Below are 21,169 nucleotides of genomic sequence, written 5' to 3'. Positions count from 1 at the left end.
TTGTTCTGTTCCATTTTTGAGGGGTGGGGGGGTTTGTTTGGTTTTGGGGTTGTTTTGTTTTTTTAATAATGCAGCAACAGTCAATTGCTTGCTCTTACAAAAATGTTTCGTTGAAAAAAAATCTTAATTTTGATAAAGTTATAATTTTATTTAGAAAGGAAGTTATCTATAACTTTTTAATCACTCTACTGTGGCTTTTTTAGATGTTCTTTCTAGAACTCTATAGTAGTAGAACTAAAAAAATACTGAGAGAGATAGATATAAAAAAAGCAAATGTGTACCTGTGAGATTTGTGTAACTGTCTTTGAAGAATTTAAGTAGTGTTTGGCTAGTGTGTTGTTTAGGGAGGGCTCTTAACTAGTCCAGGATTTCATTGCACAACTTTCTTGAATAAAATTACTGATTCTAGAATTTGCCAGACTTGAGTTTTTTTAAAAAATGTGCTTTGAATTACTGTGTTCCCAAAAAATTATGTTAAACATCAAGTGAAGTAATTGTTACAACAGGTCAAAGTAATTTTAGTTCTTTTGATAGTGCTTTCAACAGCAATCTATTTCTGCAGATATTTGTGTAAGAGAATTTAGCATTCTGAAATATTGACAACTTGGTTCTGTGTTTGTATTTTGCCTGACCCCATCCACTATGGACAGCGATTCTTCAAGTAGATACTCTGACTGGATTGCTGATGCAGGGATTAACCTACAACCTCCTGTACGGACTTCTCGACGGAAAGCTATCAGATATTGCAGTACTTCAGAAGATGAAGTATCAGCAGAGAAATCATCTCCTCCAAAGAGAAGAAGAAGAAAAAGGAGAAAAAAGCCCAAACCAAAAAAGCAGGAGGAGGTATACAGTTAACTTCTTCTACTCACACTTTAGTAAATTTCTCTCTTAGGTTTTTGGACACTGGAAACTGTTAAAGTAATTGTTATTGCCATTGGACAAGGATATTGGTATCACTACGTACAGTGTACCCTTAATTGATTTGAGACCATTCCAAATGCAAGGTATCTGCTGATTTGTATGGAAGAATCTGCATTCCAAGTGAAGTAATTTTCACTTCTCAAATAAAAAGGGTTCTCAAGGTTGCTGGTATCAAAGGGGAAATGTGATTATTAAACAACTGTACAGAATATTAAACTAAAACCCTGTTAAACTGTCTGATTTTAAGTAACATATCTTTTTGAAAACTTAGGGGATATAGTCACTGTATTTATGGTGGCCATTTATACTTGGGTTGAATTTTTAATTTTTTGCAAGTTACAATAATTACTCTTCTTTAAGTTACCGAAATTTTAAAGTTAATTTAAATAATTATCTTTTTTTATGTCATGATAGCTATTATTTGCTGTTTTCTACCATAAAGGGGCAAACACTTTTTTTTTTTTTAAATGCTTGGGGTGATTTTGGTATGTTTTTCTCTCCATCCTTTCACTTTCTTCCAAGTATTCTCAAAATGATATTTTTGGAACTGTTTTAGTATGGATATTTACTGTTCGATATCTCTCATAATTTTTCATCTTCAAATAGTTTCTTGCAGCTTGATAGTGTTTTAACTGGGCACTGAGACTGCCGTCTAAATGATAAAACTTTGTTTCTCTTAAGACCTGCAGAATAGTAATCTTGCTCACTCATATCTTCATATAGAAAAGGAATTCTTAGTATTAGTACTACAAATACAGTTACAACTCGAGCAAAGCCTTGGAGGAGTTTTGCTAATAGGTTTTGGAAATGTACATTAGCCTTTTGTAAGTTAAGCTTTTGTCTGCAAAATTAAAATGGAATGAGTTGTTTTGATGTCATGTCAGCAATATATCCATTATGTCTACCTTTGCTCTCTATTAAACATTAAGGCTAATGCTCCAACACAACCAGTAAACTTGGAATTCTCCTATGATTGGCATCCTCCCATTTGGATAACTGACACAGCTCTTCGAAGATCCCCTTTTGTTCCTCAGATGGGCGATGAGGTAGGAATATTGATTAAAATCTTTAAATGCTTGTGTTAACTAACATTATTATAGTTACTAAATACAGGATAACATTTACTGTTTGGGGTTTTTTTTAGGTCATATATTTCCGACAAGGACATGAAGCTTACATTGAAGCAGTTAGAAGAAATAACATTTATGAACTGAATCCTCATAAGGAGCCATGGAGAAAAGTAGCCCTTAGGGTAGGTCCGCATTGAAGATACTGTGCGTTCAATACTAGTAGTCTGTGAATGAAGCGTTGTATTACACTGTTTGCAAAACATTGATTTGTGAGGTTATGCCATTTCCCATAATGTTTCCCGGTGGAAACAATGGGGGAAAGCGTCTTCAATTACCAGAGTATCCTCAGAGTTACCTATGGGAAGCCCAAATATAAATAGCTGTGTTAAAATTGCCAAGTCTGACAGACTGTCTTCCGCTGAAATCTCACATACAGCTTCAATATGTTTGGCTTTTTGGATGTGGGTACAATTCATGTGCTTGGTTAACTAATGTTAAATTAATAGTTCTGTGCATAGTCCAGAAGGTAATACTTGCTGAAACTGTTTGTTCTTACCTGTAGGATCAGGAATTGGTAAAAATTGTTGGAATTAGGTATGAAGTTGGTCCTCCCACGTTGTGTTGCCTCAAGCTTGCCTTTATAGATCATGCCACCGGAAAACATACAGACAAATCATTTTCCATCAGGTATGTGTGTCTTTATTTTTCTGAAAAGTATTTAAAAATAGGTTTCTTTTTAAGCTTCTTCCTAAAGCCCTAAGGTGCACACATGAAAGGGATTTTTTTTTCTCTAGATACCATGATATGCCAGATGTTATCGACTTCCTTATATTACGTCAGTTCTATGATGAAGCACGGCAAAGGAACTGGCAAGCTTGTAAGTGAGTTTTCTAAGTATTTGACTAAACGATTTTGAAATAAAAAATTTGTCCTTGGCTAACAGCTGAATATGCTAGGTGCTACTTGCTTGTAACTTCAGAGGGCTCTCTGGTGGGTAAGGTCCCTTTGCCCATTAGAAATTTGACCTTACTAACTGCTCTACTAAGCATTTTGGAGGGATTACTGTAGATCTAAGATACAGTCTTCAAAACATATATTGAGACTCTAGTGTTCCCTTTTTTCTTATTTTATAGCTAAGTAGCAAACTTAGATTTTAGCACTTGTATTTTTTTGGCATAATAAGTTGTCTCATGTTTTATTGAATGTCAGTGGATTTCTTAGTAGAATATCTGAGCAGACTTTTTTTGTTCTAGCTGATAGATTCCGATCCATTATTGATGATGCATGGTGGTTTGGAACAGTGTTGGGTCAAGAACCATATCAGCCTCAATATCCAGATAGTCACTTTCAGTGTTACAGTGTTAAGTAAGTATAAAAGGATTTTACACTTCTAATGTTAGTAGTGTGGATTGCCTCTTACATAGCTGGCTTATTGGTATGAGAATGTATTAATTGTTCAAATGATTTTACTGGTTGTATTATCACTTCTTAATGGTTTCACGTTGCTAATCTAGCACAACATGAATATGTAATAACTTGTGGCAACTTTTTAGTGAATAGTAATATGGTAAAAGAAGTTATTGACCTCTTTCACATTTGCGAATCATTTTCTGTAATGACTAGTGCTGAATCTCTTCCACAAGGCAAGCAATGCCATTTCCAGTGTACGTTAATTATTATTATTCTTCATTGATAACTGGTTTTGGATGGGGCATGCTGAATCTCTTCTGTTGTTGCTGACATAATCCTTATGCTTCAAGTTCTTACACTTCTGTCTTTCACGTTATAGTCTACAGGAGCAAGTATATGTATAAGATGATCTCATGCTATCACTTGAGACTCCTATAGAGGATGTTTCCAAACGTTGCTCTCTTCATGCTTGACACATGAGTGTGAAGACAGAACTTGAGTCTCTTCACTGCCTAGTGGTATTCTGACATATTCCCTATTGTGTAGATCCCACTTGCAATTTCATCTTTTGATTTCCTCTGTGGGTGATATTTAGCTATATAACTACCAGATAATGTAACCCTGTGTTACCTGTAACAGACAAATCCCTTTGACCAGTCTACTTGTCAGGAGATAATAGTGCTAGATGAAGGCATATAATATCAAACGCATTGTTCAAAACATGGCAAATTGAGCAAATCAAGGGTGTTAGAGGAGAAAAAAATAACTGCTTAAACAGGAAAGGCCAGGAACACCTGAGTCAAACTGGTAACAAGATAGTTGGACCCATACCTTCTTTACCAAGGCGTGTTCTGAAAAATGACTCCCTACTATCCCCCCCATGACAGTTTGACGTTAGTGGTGTTCCTGTGCACTTTCTTTCATATCGATGAAGAGATCCTTCACACAAAGGAGAAGAAAGGTGAACAAAGATAACTCTGGACCTCAGTGTTCAGAATCAGGATATTGTCCTCGTCCTGCCCTGTCCAAGTTGTCTGGAATGATTCTGGGATCTTGCTTGCTTTGGATTCCCCCAGCAAGGGAGGACTGTAAGGAGAATAATCAGTGAATGCATACTATTCCTATTTCTATTATGACCAGAGATTCTTCCTATGTCTTTTATACTATATTTGATATTCAGAGTTTCATTGTTAGAGGGCTTTTTTTTTTTTTTTCACTCAGAGGCTTTTGAACCTGTCACTCATCCCAAAGAAAGGAAGTACTAGTAGCTAATAGACAGTTCTGTGAGACTGCCAAGATTGTGTTATGTATTTTGGTTCCTTGTCTCATCTACTTCACTTGTCATCTATCCCGTTGATTTTCCTTAGTGGGAAGGTGTAACTTCCAGCCTTAAGTTCTTGCCTGTATGCTTTTGGCAAGTGAATTTTCACTTTTTCTTCTACAGCTACAATTAGCAAATTGGCACTCTTGATGTGCCATAAATAAGTGACATCAACATAAGTCTCTACCACAGATCATCTGACCATAAAGGAGTTCTTCATGTTTCTGACAGTGATAAAGCTAAGACTGTTCCACATATAAAGGATCTGTCAGTATGTGCGAATGCTTGTTTTTTCTTTCTGATAGTTGCTAATCACTCACAATGAGAAGGTACATACAGACAAAAAACTGAAATCCAGACTCTCTGTACATTGATTTCTTGCCCTCATTTCATTCTCCTTCGGACTCTTCTCTTACTTAAAGAGAGGATCTTGATAAACTAAAATGGTGCTGGATGCTTACTGACATCTTACTCCTATCCCTCATGCCTGGGACATTACACTTGGAGCATATCTCCTGCAGGTGATGTAGGGGTAAAAATATTTAAGTTACTGGCTGGTATATTTTCCCTTGTTTTATAAAATGATGTACAGAGTAAAAATCCACTGAGTGCAGATACCAGTATGAAAATACAACTAAATCTTATTTCAAAGTACTGAACTTTATCGTTAGATAGCTCAACCTTTTGATTTGTTACCATGGGGAATATATGTTACCTTCCATATGTTATACCTTTCATATGTTTTGTTATGTTACCACAGTTTTTCCTTAAGAGTAAATTTAGATGGGGTTTTTGGCTGTTTTCTTGGCCAGTTCAAAATCATGTTTCCAGTTATGAAAAAGAGCCTATAGCCAATTTCCTAGATTCCTTTCTTCTGTGAACGCTGAAGGATTTAAAGATTTTTAAATACATTTCATTTTGCATCTGTTTAAATGGGAAAAAACAACCTAAAAACAAATGGTTGTGACTCTGTCTTGGAAAAACTGCAATATGTTGTCTCCCTCCTTCACTCAGGATTTGGGTTATGGTGCTTTTTTAGAAGGTAAAATTTTGCTAATCCAGCTGAGTTTGAGCATCTGCAGTTGTTCTTCGCCACTTCTGAGACAAAGAGCTTTATTGGAATAGAAGTGCTTTTTATTTTATACCAGAAACAACCTTTGAAAATTGGCTTCAAAACACTCAGTGATGGAGAATGCGGGAAACCATATTTGAATGAGATGAAGGGAAGTAATTGCCACGTAACTTAGTTAAAAGTCTTATTGGTAACCAGCTTGTCACACACTTAGGAATCATCTCAAATTATCACCAACACTGTTGTATAGATAATAAAATAAGAAAACATTCAATTTATACATCTTCTATTTATTTATTGGCCAGACAAAAATAGATATTTGTGTAGAAGCAGCTTTATATATTATTGTGTTACCTGGATGAATGGAGCTTAAGCAGAATGAAATGGGACTTAAGCTGTATTAAACTGTATTGATGAAGTCTTTCATGCAATATTATGAAGTAGTATATACATTTATGAATACGAACAACTTCTGAAGTATTAACTGGGGAGGAAAACTTGATAGATGAACCTTCAGAACTCTGTTAGTTCATAAACATCAAACAGGCTGAATGTGGATGGATCAAAGTTTGGATTACCCATCAGCTTAGGAAAAATAATAGGGAGGTGCTCTTGCCTGAGCAGAGTTTTAGTTCTAAAATATTATCATCTCAATTTTCATTTTGTTTGAAATAAATACACAGGAGTTATTACACCAAATATCTAAGTTTATTAAGTCGTAAGAAGTAGATGGCATTCACCCAGGCATTTGAAGAACTCTGATATGAAACTCCTGGCAAGGTTGCAAACCGTCCTACAGTTGGACCCTGTACTAGAGGACTGGCAGATTACTATTGTAACTCCTGCCAACAGAAAAGGCTCCAGAGGGAAATTGGTGAACTGTAGACTGATATGTTTGACTGCAGTTTCTGGTACGTGCCTATAATAAAGAATAATACTATTGAGCATAAGGATAAACCTAGCTGTAGGAAAGAGCCAGCACTGAATCTGTACAGGGAAGTTTTGCCTCTCTACCCCTTTTGAAGTTCTGTGACTTTGTTAGTAAGCGTATGAATAAAGTGGACAGTGGACAGCGTGTATTTGGATTTTTTTAAGAAGCCCTTGACAGGATTTCTCTTCAAGAGACGTTAAAGAAACTAAGATGACATAGGATTGGAGCAAATACTTGTATGTGTTGAAAATTGGTTAAAGGATAGGGTCCAAAAGAGTGGTTCTTAACAATCATATTTCAGGCTGGCATAGTGGGCTCCCCCAGGAATTGGTGCTGGGACCAGCTTTAGTCAGTGTCCTTCTAAGCCTCTTGGAGGGCACACAGAGTGAATATCCAAGGTCTGTAAATACCGCAAGTCATTTCAGGTAGTAGTCACATATCACCCTAAAGGTGAGGACTTCCAGAAAGACCTCAGAAAACTGACTGGGTAAAAAAATGCCAGATAATTTTCAGCGCAGAAGTATGTTAGGTAGGACATCTGTGGGAACAACGGTCTTATTTATGCTTATATGTCATTGAGCTCATTAGGAGATTCAGCTGAAGACAGAAATGTTGAGGTAGTCACTGACAGTTCTCAAAATGTCAGCTGTGTGTGCAGTGGCAGCTACAAAAACCAACAAAGTGTTGGCCACCATCAGAAAGGATATCAAGGACAAAACAGTATTGCTCACTGCTTTCTAGCACTGTGGCATGCTGATGTCTTGATGCATTTTGAGTCTCAGCATCCAAAGGAAGATGTAATGACTTTGGGAAAGGTACAGAGAAGGGCAACTAAAATGATTAAGAGTATGTACCAGATGCTTTGTGGGTTAAGAATAAAAAAATGTGACACTTCAGATGGAAGAGAAGGGTGAAAGGGGTGCATTCATAGTTTACAAAATCATAAAGGTGATAAGCAAGGTGAATAGAGAATTATTATTCACCAAATTCTGTAATGACAGAACTAGAGGTGTGTGGTGAAATCTGTAGGGGATTTGTTTAAGAGTTTGGGTTTGGGTTTTTTTAATGTTGGGCGTAGTGAACTTCGGAAATACATTTACACAGGAGGCTGTGGAAACAGTATTAGCAGGTTCAAAAAGGTATTGGACAAAAATAAACAGATACTAAAGCAAATAGGTTGGAGTGCATTCACAAACATGCCTAGAGGAATACAATGATCATGAATGCTGGAAGTACAAGCAGAATGGACTTGTACCAGGATTATACAGTCTCTGTAAACAGCATTTCCCAATAATAAGTTTCAAAGACACAAATTACTGGTCTAGCTGGACCGTTAAGGGTGTTAAGCCGATCCAGTCGGGCATTTCTTATCTTTGAAATACCAAAATTTGTTGGTATTTTTGTGTTGTTAAAACATGTAAAAAATCTGCCCAAATGTGGTAGGATTTGGAGAGATCTCAAAATTATATTCATACCTAATAGTTAAGTATCAGAGTGAACATATGGACACACTATCAATATCAACTGTGTTTGCCTTTGCTTCCTCTTGGTCCTTACTTAACTTTAGTTTCTTCATTTTATACTTGTTCTTTTCTTTGTCTTAATGTGGTATGCCTTATAAAATTAAATGTTAATATACAAAATACCTCACTTCTTGTTCTTCCTTTCTCTGAAACATTGCATGGACTTGCACGACTACTGTTGTGATTAGCAAAAAAATCCTCTCTCCTATGTGTTTTTTCTTGTATCTTCCCCTTGAAGTTGTTATCTCATTTTTCCAAGCGCATGGCTTATTTTTCTTCTGCAACTTCTTGATACAGGCTTTATAAAATTGATTTTTATATTGGGTAAGTTGCATATAGTCAAAATCAGGAGCACAATTTTAATTTGAAATTAATTATGAAGAATGTTTCTTTTTTGCACTGTGACAGCTGATTGCTAGCTAATGGTTTGTTTATATGCATGTTTATACAGTATATTTTCTTAATACCTAAAACCAGCTGTGATTTAAATATGCCTGGAGGGAGTACTTCTGAGTCAAGATAACTTTAAATTATTACTGGTTTTTGTTTTTGTTTTTGTTTTTTTTTAACTTGGTGAATCAGATGGGACAACGGTGAAATTGAAAAACTTAGCCCATGGGACATGGAACCAGTTCCTGATAATGGTAGGTAGAAACTCATTTAAAAAAAACAGTTTAATGTGCTTCTTCCTCTTTCCAGTTCCTTTATTTCTTGCAGGTATTGGACCTTAGATGATTCCTATCTTTCTTGCAACTCCTGCCACTAAGTCATCCGAGTACAGTATCCATTGTGCATATCTGCTTAACAGGGGGAACTGATATGATAATAGTTATCCTTTAAATGATAGAGAATGTCAGCAGGGTGTCTTTGTGCATTTAGGCAAGAAAGTTCTTAAAGACAGTCCTGCTTCAGATTTTGTGAAATACCTTTAAATACCTATATTTTTTCCCTTTGCATCTTCCAGAGCAATTTTGAAGGAAATACTTTAAATGTGTAGCTCTGGCTTATGCAATAAAACCTGCTACTTCCAAATGTCAAGTTTCAAAACTGTCTCAAGTTTCAAAAAACTAGTTTGTTGTAATACATATAGTATAAGGGGGTAGGGGAAGAATATGTATAAAATAATTTCCAGTCAGCAAATCCTTACTGTGTATAGTTTTAAAACCAGCAATTTATAAAGTTTGCTGGTCAAATCCAAATTAACTGTAAATGAAACAGTTGGATTCCTGGTTTGTCTTACTCAGATCAGTTTTCCAGTGCTTGTTAGTACCAGCTGGGTGGAAGGAGGAAAGTTTGTGAAATGCTGAGAGAGTAGTTACTGAATAAGCTTTACTAATTTTCTTAATAACCTTTGCTAGGAGTTAGCTTGTTTCCTAGACACCAGAAAGGCTTACGCTGTATTTTTTTCTGAAATACCAGTATATTGTACACATGTGGGTGTTCTCAGTAGCCACCTGACTGTCTAATCTTCAAAGTGTTAGCTGGCTGCTTCAGTTGTATCTTGTAATGACAAATTCTGCAAAACAGTCTGAAATTAAAATGTGAATTTGAAATCCTTATACATTTTAGTTTATAGAAAACAAGTAATCAGCAGGATTTTGGTTTTATACAGACACACACACACACACACAGAGAGATTTAATTGAAACATTCCGTTTTCTCATCACCAACCTCTGTCTCCTAACATACAGAAGCTTTTACTCATTGTGAACTGGTTAATGCTTCCCATATATGTCACTGACAGACAGTCATATTATTGTTAGAGGCTCACAAGCCTTACATGTGAACTTAAGTCAGGATTTATTTTGTTAGCAGGACAAATTGTATCAATTTCTTCTGAATGCTGTATGCTATGGTTTAAGTTGCTGTTTATATCAGTGTATTAGTTATCACTTCTTCCTCCTATGAACTGAAATATAAAGAGTAGTGTTACCAACTGCTTAAGTTTGATAGCATAAAGGAACTAGAATTCTTGAAATTGCTACACTGGCAGTGTAATCACAGAGACATCTTACAGATGCTAATTTAAATCTGGATAGTATTACATGTGTAAGTCATCATTTGCTGGCTGTATCAGAGACAAATTGTAACTTCTTTCTTTGATCTAATAAGTTGTTACTTTGCCATGTTAAGAGCTTAAGTTTTGATTGATCTGAGGAGCTAGTTTACCACAGGAAAACTGGGAAGGGACACGCACAAAAAAAGCTAAAAGCTAGTGTGTCTTTTGTGGACAAGGTCAGAGAATTGAGAAGAACGTCCTCTGAACAGGTCAAGGATAAGTACCACAGCAGCCACTAGGCTAGAGGAAGAACAAAAATTGTCTCAATAACTCCTTATTTTCTACCTTTCTTTCCAGGCAGAAAATGGCATTCTGTAGGGAAGTAAAGCTCTTACAGAACGGTTTTGTGCATTTATAGAAAGTGTTATTATGTTAACAATATAGTACAAAACAGGGGTTAAACCCCTTCTCTTCTGCTTTCTCTTCCTTTCTTCAATTGCATGACTTGCAGATCAAGTTGAAATTGTACCTTGCATTTGCCACTCTTCTCTCAAAATATTTCTTCTTCATTCAGTTTACTAAGATTTATGGGAGAAGAACAGCACTGCAGTTGGACTAACTAGCAGGTCACAACTTTAATTTGTTGCCTTTTATATCCTGCAAGCATAAGTTTTGTCTCATGATTATCAAGATACAGTATCAGATGTCAAACTTGTCTTGTCAGGGACAATGCTGTCAGCACCAGGAAAAGCTGGTGCATATGGACCTGAAAGTTCAGTTTTCAGCAGCCTGCTTACTAAAGCACTATTGGTGTGGACTGGCTGTTGTATATATTAACTGTCTGTACCTGTACTGTAAGCACTGCAACCCTGCTTCCAGAGGTTCAGCTTTCTGTGACCCATTAACTCCTGAAGATTAGACCATATGGTCATAATGTGTGTGTGTGTGTGTGTGTGTATACACGTATATATAAAAAAATATAAAAACTTGCCAGCAGTTATGACAAGTCTTCTGTGTCACATGTACCAGGGTGCTGCAAAGATCACAAAACAGAGATCTTTGCATGCTTGTTGAGAAGGACAGAGTTTTGTTTGTTTTAGTCTGTCATTCTACTTTAGTTGTTACTCCTGCAGGAGAAAATCCCTCTTGAGTGCTTATGCAATGGAGTATGAGATACCACGTTGAGGTCATCTTGACACAACCCTATGCAAGTGTAGAAGCATTACTTGCTGCTTTCTCTTAGTGTTGTCTTCAGGAAGTTGGTTGCAGAATTTGTTTCAGCTTGAAGATGAATCAAAAGGCTCATCTAAGTGAGTCACCTCTGCCCCTTCAGCTTTTCCTAGCACCTTTTTGTATTTTATTCATTTGTTTCTTGAAGAACTGCTTCATCTTTAGTACTATTTCAGTGGATAACAAATACTGTTAGGGCTTCGTCAATGCAATAGTGAACAGAGAACTAGAAATTACTTTGGGTTATTAAGACTAACCCTGTTTGGCTGAAGGAAAACAGTCCTTTTCGTAAACTTAGAAGATCCCCCACTAAAGCTTGGTTTTTTTTCTCTACAGTAGTTGTAGCTGAAATGTATTTTAAAATTTGTATGCAACATATTCATGGATTACAGTCATCATAACACTGACAAAGACCCTATCCTCTTTCTTGCCTTCATTTTTAATGGACAGACTCTCGGATGCTAGTGGAAGTTCTTACTGTCAGTTTCTAGCTATAAGCCTACACACTTTATAGTGTTGAATTTATCTGCTAATAAAAAATAATTTATCTGCTAATTCCAGTTGTCCTAATCAGTACAAAGAAGTGATCTTGCCTACCCACAGTGTCAGATCAGGAACCTTCACATGCTTGTTCCTTTCCAAGTGCTCAAATGAAATGAGGAACTTAGCTTTTCAAAAACAATGGAAGTGCAGAAACTGCAGGTGTACTAAAAACAATCTGTGGAGTTGAGGGGGAAAGATATCAAGGGATAATACATTTACTCAGTCATTCTGCATTGGTCAGATTGCATTAGTCTTTGGAAGCATGACTCTTTCCACAGCTTTACATTTCTAATAGTTCTTATTGCTTTGAAACGATCATTCTGCCATGTTCAAAACAAATATTTTTAAAAACGTCCAAAAGATCACAGTTGCTAATACCAGGAAGGTTGTCACAAAGTATATTGCCTATCTTGCACATGTTTAAAGGTTGGGGGCACAAATTGACTCATTAAGCTAAGTTACAATCCTGTGAAGTTTAGGGCATGCATTTAGAACAAAAGGATATAAACAAATCATCTGAGTTTAAGTCCTCTTTTAAAAGTCCTCTTTTAAGTCTAGTGCTTAGATGAAGAGAGGAAAGAGTCTTCTGGAAAATCAGAACTGCAGAAAAGGCGAATAAAGGATATCTTTGCTGTTGCATGCATTTTATGTACTACTTTTTCCCATAGTCTTAGCATAAAAATGCACTTTAAGGCAAGAACTTTTTGTCAGTTATGAGCATATGAGTATTTAATAAGCGTGAGTACTTAACAATTTATCTTGTTGTTTTATGTTCTCACTTCTTACGCTTTCCTATTTGCTATCACTCTTCAGTTGATCAGCCTGAAGAATTAGGAGCTAGTGTTTCCGTGACTTTTGAAGAGGTGGAGAAGCTACTGTACAAACCCCAAGAAGGGGAGTGGGGGATGAGATCTCGTGATGAAGCATGTGAACGGATTATCAATGGTATTGATCAGCTTCTGACTCTTGGTGAGCATGTAATCTAAGCTCTAGGTAGTCTTCTCCTAACATTACATTTATAAAGAGGTCCCTGGAATATCCATGACATCCTTCAAAAATTCCCTATGATAAAGTACTGTCAGTGTTCATACACTTTTATGTGCAGTTCTTTCTGTTTGTCTGTACTGAGATTTTTATATTTTTAGACATCATTGGTTTTATCAAGAATAATTATATATAGCAATTGAACACCTGGCTCAATGGTCATAAGCATACAAGCCTTGAAATAGTTTAATTAATCTTGCTGTTTCTTAACAGACATTTCAGCAGCTTTTGCTGGTCCAGTTGACCTGTGTACGTATCCCAAGTATTGTACCGTGATTGCTTATCCAACGGACCTGAACACTATTAGGACAAGACTGGCTAACCGATTTTACAGGTTAGTACTAGCAGTAGAAACAAGGGAGAATGTGGCCTTGAGTTTGTCCATTGTGAGAAGATCTAAACTTTTTTTAGTAAAAATAATAATTGCTCTTCATACAAACATTCTGAAAACCAATAGTCCAGTACCTGAATTCAGCATTACTAGTGTTTTGTAGCAGGGCTCTGATGCTTGATAACTGCAACATTATTTTCATTTTTAGTAAGTTTCCTAGTTCTTAAGGAAATTGATTTCAGCCTATATTGGTAGTGTTTTCAGAGTTACAATAAACACACTTTCTGACATTCTTTGAGAAATTTGCTATTTGAAATTAGTAAATATTAAAAAAACCCCTGAAGTTACTTCAGTGCTGAAGACGTAATTCAGGTTTTGAAGTGCTGTACTTCAGTTACTTTGAGCTTAAAGAGGGTTAAGCTCTTAAGCGCCTGCTACTTTCAGAAATGGGCTTAAACACAGAGGTGAAATGTTAAATATTACCACCGGTGTTTTAAATTATGAGAACTTATGGTAGAGAAGGAGGGAAGAAGCTGAAGTGTAGTGATGATAAAGTTCTGATTAGCTGGATGTGCTGGGTATCCACAGCTCTAAAATAAGTTTAAGGGTATTCTTCATCTGGACTTGCATTCAGTGTATCTGTAAATACAGTGAAGAGACATTAATAGTTGTTTTCCTCATGCATAAGACTGAAATAATGTCTTGGGAAATAGTTTGAAATTCTTTAGGTGAAGAGCTGCAAACTTGGGGTATCTCTGCTTCACAATTGTAAGGAATTGGAAAAATGAACTATAAAAATGAAATTACATAGTTGTGCTAGCTCATTTCTATCAAGTTACAGTTTTAATTTGTAGCAGTTTCTACAAATCTGTCATCTTATAGAGGGCACTGATTTGACTGGTCAGTTGGCCTCAAAGCAAGGTATTTAAGGGAAGACAGAAAAGTACATTTTTAAAGACTTCTCAGCTATGATGTAATTAGACTAAGTTTCTTGTCACTCTTTTTTTAATTGCTTGTGCAGTATCTTAGTAATTCTTAACTAATAAACATAAGGCACAACTTGTGTTCCATTTCACAGGGCTTTGTGACAAACAACTTCTGATGTTTCCAGAATAAATGTTATAATTTACATGGTGGTGGTTAAATAGTACTTTTTTTGCCTCCTTTTTGAATATGGTAAAATGTAAGCTTTTTTAAAAATGCATGCGTTTTTAAAGAATCCAGGGAATCCACAATCCCACAGTATTATTTCAGTGTGTGGTAACAAATGCTGGTGCTTACTTGGCTAGTTGTATTAACTGAATTCTAAGAATGAAACCAAAGCGTGCTAGAATTTCACAGACTTTCTGAAGATGAATTATCAATAATGAGTTGGAAAATGAGTGAGCAAAGATGTGCATTGTTGGTTTTGCTTCCTTGAGTGAGCGTGCGTCTGTGTGTGTATACATATACATACACACATATTGCAGTTTTCCATGTGAATGAAAAGTTTGAGACTGGTCTAATGAGACTTAAAACGAAGGACATCTATCTGAACCTAATATGGACAGAAAATTACTAAGATATAATTTTTGCAGTTTTTAAGCTTTTTGGCTTAGCGTTAAAGGTGCAATGTTTTTTAATTTTTAAGGAGAATCTCTGCATTGGTTTGGGAAGTAAGATATATTGAAAGCAATGCTAGGACCTTCAATGAACCTGGGAGTCATATTGCTAGAGCTGCAAAAAAGATAACTACCCAGCTCTTAAAGTTTATCAAGTAAGTGGCATTTGAATCTAAATAGCGCTTGAATACTCGTGCTTTTAAATAGTGGGAGACTATAAGCATCTTAATATACCTTTGTTGTGAATCCTGCTTCTTTTGATTTCTTACTGTTTTTCAATACACTGCAGGACAGTTGTATAATTCTTTTTGAGTATTATCTTAACTGGGGAGATACTTAAATGTTCAGCATAGAGACATTTTAACTTTTTCCCTTAGTAGCATTCACTGGTACTTATAGTATCAAAATGTCACTTGATGGTAAAGTAGCTCAAAGTAAGTTCTGTGCTATCTAACACATGTGTAGGAGTTCCTGTTGCAGCTTGTCTGACTTAGTTCAGTTGAGAGGTTTATTTTTGAAAGAAGTTAGTGTAGGCAGTCTTCCTGCAGGTAGATCAGGTGTGAAGGCCCCTTTCAAATCCCTAATTCTAATTTCACCCTCCTCCCCTCACTTTTCTGAAATGCACAGTATAGCAGTTTTTCAGATGTAACATTACTTTTGTTACATCTGAACATCACAACATATTGTGATTTTTGTATTTCGTTTAATTCTTAGTTACTGTCTTCCAGTTTATGTGTAGCTTTTGGTTGTGGCTGGGTTTAATATAGGAAATGGTAGCTATGTTTTTACTATTCCAGTAACAGAGATTTAATTGCATTACAGTGATCAGGACTGTACAAACATTTTTGAACTATGTAGCACAACAGATGATGAACAAGATTGTCTTGATGCTGATCTGGTAAGCTTTTTTTGTGGATAATTCCAATAATGTGTGGTGGTATTGTCTTACCACCAGTCTTGAAATATTTTTGGTAAAATTGCTCAATTATTTTTAGAGATGTTTGTGTGTATTTATATATTTACGTAGCTAATATAAACATGGAATATATTATGAATGTGGGGAATGATGCGAGGAGATGCTTCATTAAAATAATTTTGAGCTGTCAGTAGTCATCAAGAAGTGTAACAAATATGCATTTTGTCCTATGTCTGTGTGCCATCAACTAGAACAATTCTCCCATTTTGTGAGTGGCACTGTATTTCTGAAGCACGTTAATGTGCAGTAATGTAATATAAATATTTAAAGAGTACATGAATAGCTATATTTCATTGTATTTTTAATTATATGCATCTGGTTATTTCTGAGGTCAAAATAGTCATTCATATAGTCATAAATTCTAAAAGCTGACAAGTTGTGTAACTGTTGCAATGATGCTTTGGCTCTCAATTTCTCTCTATACCACAATATGAATTATGCATCAGATTTGCATGCCTCATTGAGAATTTAATAAAGTGCATTTATCTTAAATCTGATAGAGGTAAATATGCACTTTTGTTATTCAGTGAATGCTATCTGCAGGGCTGTATATTTATTAAAGGTGTACCCCAAACTGATGTCTTTTTCGCATTTTGATTTCTAATTTGGCATTTACTAACAAGACTTCATAAAGTTGCAGAGTAGGTGCTACCCCTTGTGGGTTAATATGTAGGGAAGAAATCACAGTGAGTCATTTTAGTTCTTTATTTCGCTACTTCAGCATCATCTTAGTACTTCCACGTTGTAAGGTTTTTCTTTTTACTAAAAGTAACTTGATCACAAGATGTGTTTTCCTAAAGTCAGGACAAGAAAAAATCAGAAAGTTTTATGGCATATATAATTGGTGAATTGAATTACTGATAATCGTCGGTCATTGAGGTTCAAAGCTGATGGGTATCTTCTCATTGCAATTTCTGGTGGTGGTTTTTCCTTTGTATTACGGACAAGATTTGGAGTCAGGAATCTTTAGTGGTGGTATCTAGGATCTTGCTTTCCAAGTCTCTCAAATGCTGTGTTGTACTTTTTGATATGCTCATCTTCTGTCTTATTGAGAGAAATTTAGAATAAAAATCTATTTTTACCACAGTATCAAATCTAATGACACTTTGAGCACTCATTACGTATTTTTTTCAATCATAATTTTTAAGATGATTGATTTTTATTTTGTGCAGGATGATGAAAAATGTCTTCCGAGAACATCGTATAGAAGAAGAAAAGTGAGTTGGCTAATCTTTAGCATATATACCCAAATCAGGCCTGGCAGGAAAAATTGGTTAACAGACTGTGTTGAAATTCTGTGGGAGTGATGTTTGGTTTTATAACAATCATAGAACAGAATTTTTCTGATGGTATTAAGGAAGTAAAAGCTTTGCTTAAATAGATCTTTGCTGTTTTAATGCTTCTGTACTTGTTCTGTGTAGCTGTCTAGGAAAATCTTACTTAAAAGTTTGATACCAGTGCTGTTCAGTGTAACAGTTTTCAGTTATCTGAATGATACTGAAATAAAAGCATTATTCAGCTGAGATGCTTGGAAAAAAATATTTTGAGTGATGGATATTATTCAAATCTTTTGAGAATAATTTGGTATCAGAAGGTATATTTTTGTGTGCCTTAGTTATTTAATATAAAAAAATCCTTGGAAGATAGTATAAGAAGATTGTATAATTTGTCAGATTAGGAAAAAATTACTGCTAGTATAGTACCCTTTTTGTTATAAAACAATATGTTTGGAAGTGCATTTTTCTGCTACAGAAATAATTCCAGACAGATTATCAGGTTTAGTTTTTCTTGTTATATTTCAGTAATGCTTTTTTCTAACTTTTTTTCCAAGGGATGGGGCTTAAAAAAAGGAAAAAGCGTGAAAACTGGCTATGATGAAAACTGTTGGAAGAAGCAGTGTATGGAACTGGTGAATTTAATTTTCCAGTGTGAAGATTCTGAACCTTTCAGGCAGCCAGTTGATTTGGATCAATATCCTGTAAGTTGTTCTTATTAACCTAGTTAAGTTGTAAATAGTATTTGTTTTTTTTCCTCTTAGCATTTGGTACCATAATAAGATCTCCACATTGCTCTTGGAGCTATTTGTTCTCTTTATGGCTTTAGTCCCAAACCATTAAAAGAAATTTGCTTTGCCCTGTGCTTAGAACTATGAGCTGTATGCTCTATGGCATCAAGATAACATCCATCAAAATACTGGCATGGAACACAAAACAATTGTAGAGCAGTGGTGGTGTCTACAAATATCCTGATACCTTAAATATGATTTGAAACCACTCGCAATCTTTTTTGCTTGCTTTCTTACTGTCCCTTATAGGGAAATAATTTTAGATAAATCTGTATGTTCTTAATTAAAACTAGTTTCTTGAGGGATAATCTACAAAACCTGTTTAGTGAGCCTGAGCTATGAACTTTATTTGTTCCTTCTCTTTCTCTTATCTGTTAGTGGTATTCTTGCTAACTTTTTGGTCTCTTTTTGTCTAAAAACCCAACAAACTTTTAAGGGCAAAACTTCTTAACAAGCATGCAACTATTTTCCTGTGGACTTCACATCTTGAGTTTGGGTTTCACTTCAGGTTTTAAAAATATCTTGAGGTTCTCTAAAACTCATTAACAGGAGAGAAAGATAGAGGTATTTTGATTTGGCGTTTTGGGGGATTTTTTTTGTTGTTGTTGGTTTGTGGGGTTTTTTTTTGTTTGTTTGTTTTTTCAAACCAGATAAGTTTGTTTCTCATAGTAAAATGCATCAGGGAAAGGATTACATGATGATTTATAGCAGTCTCATTTTGATTAACAATAAAAATGTTGACTTGCATGTTATTGTTACTGGGTAGTTTTTATTGAGGAAACTCAGAATTGAAAACTGGCAATCTGCACATGCAAGCATGTGACATTGTATCAACTCATGATCCTTCAGAAATTCTGAAGACAGCCTTGAAAATGAGCAAGAGTTTGTATGGGGTAATGTAGCGGAGACGTTAAATCAACTAGTCTCAGCAAAAGTGTTGCTGTCTGCTGTGGTAGGTGCTTCTGCTTTCAGCTGATGGTTAAGATAATCTGTGGCCATCTTAGCTACCCTTAAATCATAGAAATAAATTTTAAAAGTGTTGTTTTTCCTTTGTACCTTCTTGATTCTTTTTTTCATATGTTTTATCTAGGATTACAGACACATTATAGACACTCCAATGGACTTTGGTACAGTGAAAGAAACTCTGGAAGCTGGAAATTATGACACTCCGATGGAACTGTGCAAAGATATAAGACTAATATTTAGTAATGCAAAATCTTACACTCCAAACAAAAAGTCAAAGGTAGCTGTTAATATTGGGGGGGTTTATGCTTGTCTTAATTAAATGAGGTATTATTTTGGAATTAGTTTGTTTATCAGTACTTTTGCTAAAGCTGCTGGTTGGATAGATAGTGGGAAGAAGTATGACAAAAATACTTACTATGTTAATTTCTTGTTTATCTAGTGCTATATAGAATTGTGTGCTGTGCTTTTTCTATTTCTTTTCTGTACAGTTTTTAATTTTAGGAATGTTGTTCTTGGATGAAAGGTTCTGTTTTTAATATAAGCCACTTCCTTACCTAGATTTATAGTATGACCTTGAGATTGTCAGCACTGTTTGAGGAGAAAATAAGAAGAATTGTTTCAGATTTCAAAAATGGTCAGAAACAGAATGAAAAACTACGAAGAAACCAGAGGTATACTAGAAGATTTCATAATCAAAGCTCAGTGCAGCATCCTACCAAAATGCTCAGGTAACCAAATTATGAATATGTAGCGATATATCACAGCTGACTTATATTCATACTGACTGTCATGTTTAGTCTATGAAGAGGAGAACAATTGGTTTATTAAATGGTTAGCTAACTCCAGTGAGACTTTTTATAATTACTTCTCTTGCAGTAGGAAAGACACGCAAAAAAAAAAAGCGGGTTTTTGGTAGTATAAAGCTGGCTGTGAAAACAGCAAAGGGACTGAAGAATAGAAAAGGTTGGGGTTTTTGCCTGTGTGTTGGTTTTTGGTTTTTTTTCAATATTTCAGTCAGGAAATCAATATTTAACCTGACTGAAATAATGAGAAATGAAACAAATATTTACTTGCTGTATATATTACAAAGATTACAAAGCTGCATATATTATGTGTTTTATCACATACGGAAGAAAGTCAGTCCTATGGAATTTATAGAAATTTTCACTTACTGTAGCATTCTGTTGGTAGCTAGATACGGCTTTTCTCTTTTGAAGGAAAGCAAACTTTTGACGCAACTGCTGGTTGATATGATTAACTCATGTATTCTTAATTTGCGTATGGAATGAAGTGAGACAAAATGAAGGGAGACTAAACATGGTAAATCGTTGAAACTGAGCTTATATCTTCCTGCTACTGTCCAGCCTTTCTTCTCTGGCAGTGAAAGGATAGGAATAAGAGTTTTAAGAAGGAAAAAAAAAACCTAAGACTACATTTCTTTGCCATGGTTGGCTTTCTTCTCTTAAAATATCAGTGGATTGCTTCTACGTTTTTAAATTCTATTATGCATACGTGTTGGATTGCGCTAAAGGCATACCTGGCAATGAGCTTTAAGCTTTACTGGGAGTATTACTTGGGTTCTCATTTCTTCCCAGAGAAATAAACACACACACATCAGGATAGGTAGAAATTTTCCTATGAAGCAACGCTTCTGCTCGTATCTGAAAAATTGTATGTGACTTGTTTACAAGTCAGTGGTGCTCAGCAGGACTGAGGTTTGGGACTATTTGGGAGGGTGTTTGGATAGCAAAAAGAGCATATACATCTTTTGTGCCTAGATGAATATCTGAAAACCTGTGACTGTAAGGAAGCAACTGACAAAATAGTAGTTCTAAATGTGAAAATAAGTGACTTATCAGGACCATGTGTAGCACTCTAGCATGTATATTAAGAAAGAATTGAATCAGTGAGTTTCTCTACAAACAAGCATTTTATTTTAGACAGTAAATGTTCTCTAAAGATACACTTTATTTGCGTCTTTGGAACTCAGTTTATTGTGGAATAATGTTAGTATGCATAGCACTTAGTTTGAGTCTTATACGCCATTAATGAGAGACTGGGAATTCAACAGAAATTGAGGCTGCTGTTGCAATTTCCTGGTAAACAGTAAGAGGACATTGCTGTCTAGAAGGCATTCAGTATTCTTTGTTTCTCAGAGCAGAG

At 35.4% G+C, this 21,169-nt stretch overlaps 1 protein-coding gene across 2 annotated transcripts in view; it reads left to right on the top strand.

Moving 5' to 3' along the window:
- Positions 1–21,169, top strand: part of BRWD1 (bromodomain and WD repeat domain containing 1) — a 62,564-nt gene that overhangs the window by 26,690 nt on the left and 14,705 nt on the right. For both annotated transcript variants that reach the window (XM_072846719.1, XM_072846723.1), the window contains 15 exons: positions 651–846; positions 1,854–1,970; positions 2,069–2,176; positions 2,557–2,681; positions 2,789–2,871; positions 3,248–3,359; positions 8,834–8,895; positions 12,837–12,992; positions 13,281–13,401; positions 15,029–15,154; positions 15,822–15,897; positions 17,148–17,192; positions 17,807–17,953; positions 19,131–19,283; positions 19,565–19,734. In XM_072846719.1, the coding sequence (XP_072702820.1) occupies positions 651–846; positions 1,854–1,970; positions 2,069–2,176; positions 2,557–2,681; positions 2,789–2,871; positions 3,248–3,359; positions 8,834–8,895; positions 12,837–12,992; positions 13,281–13,401; positions 15,029–15,154; positions 15,822–15,897; positions 17,148–17,192; positions 17,807–17,953; positions 19,131–19,283; positions 19,565–19,734 (1,797 nt within the window). The remainder of the gene's footprint in view (positions 1–650; positions 847–1,853; positions 1,971–2,068; positions 2,177–2,556; positions 2,682–2,788; positions 2,872–3,247; positions 3,360–8,833; positions 8,896–12,836; positions 12,993–13,280; positions 13,402–15,028; positions 15,155–15,821; positions 15,898–17,147; positions 17,193–17,806; positions 17,954–19,130; positions 19,284–19,564; positions 19,735–21,169) is intronic.

Source organism: Ciconia boyciana, chromosome 1, assembly GCF_034638445.1.
Source record: "Ciconia boyciana chromosome 1, ASM3463844v1, whole genome shotgun sequence".
NCBI lineage: Eukaryota > Metazoa > Chordata > Aves > Ciconiiformes > Ciconiidae > Ciconia > Ciconia boyciana.
Note: the sequence above shows the minus strand (reverse complement) of the source record. Positions and strands in the feature narration are given on the sequence as shown.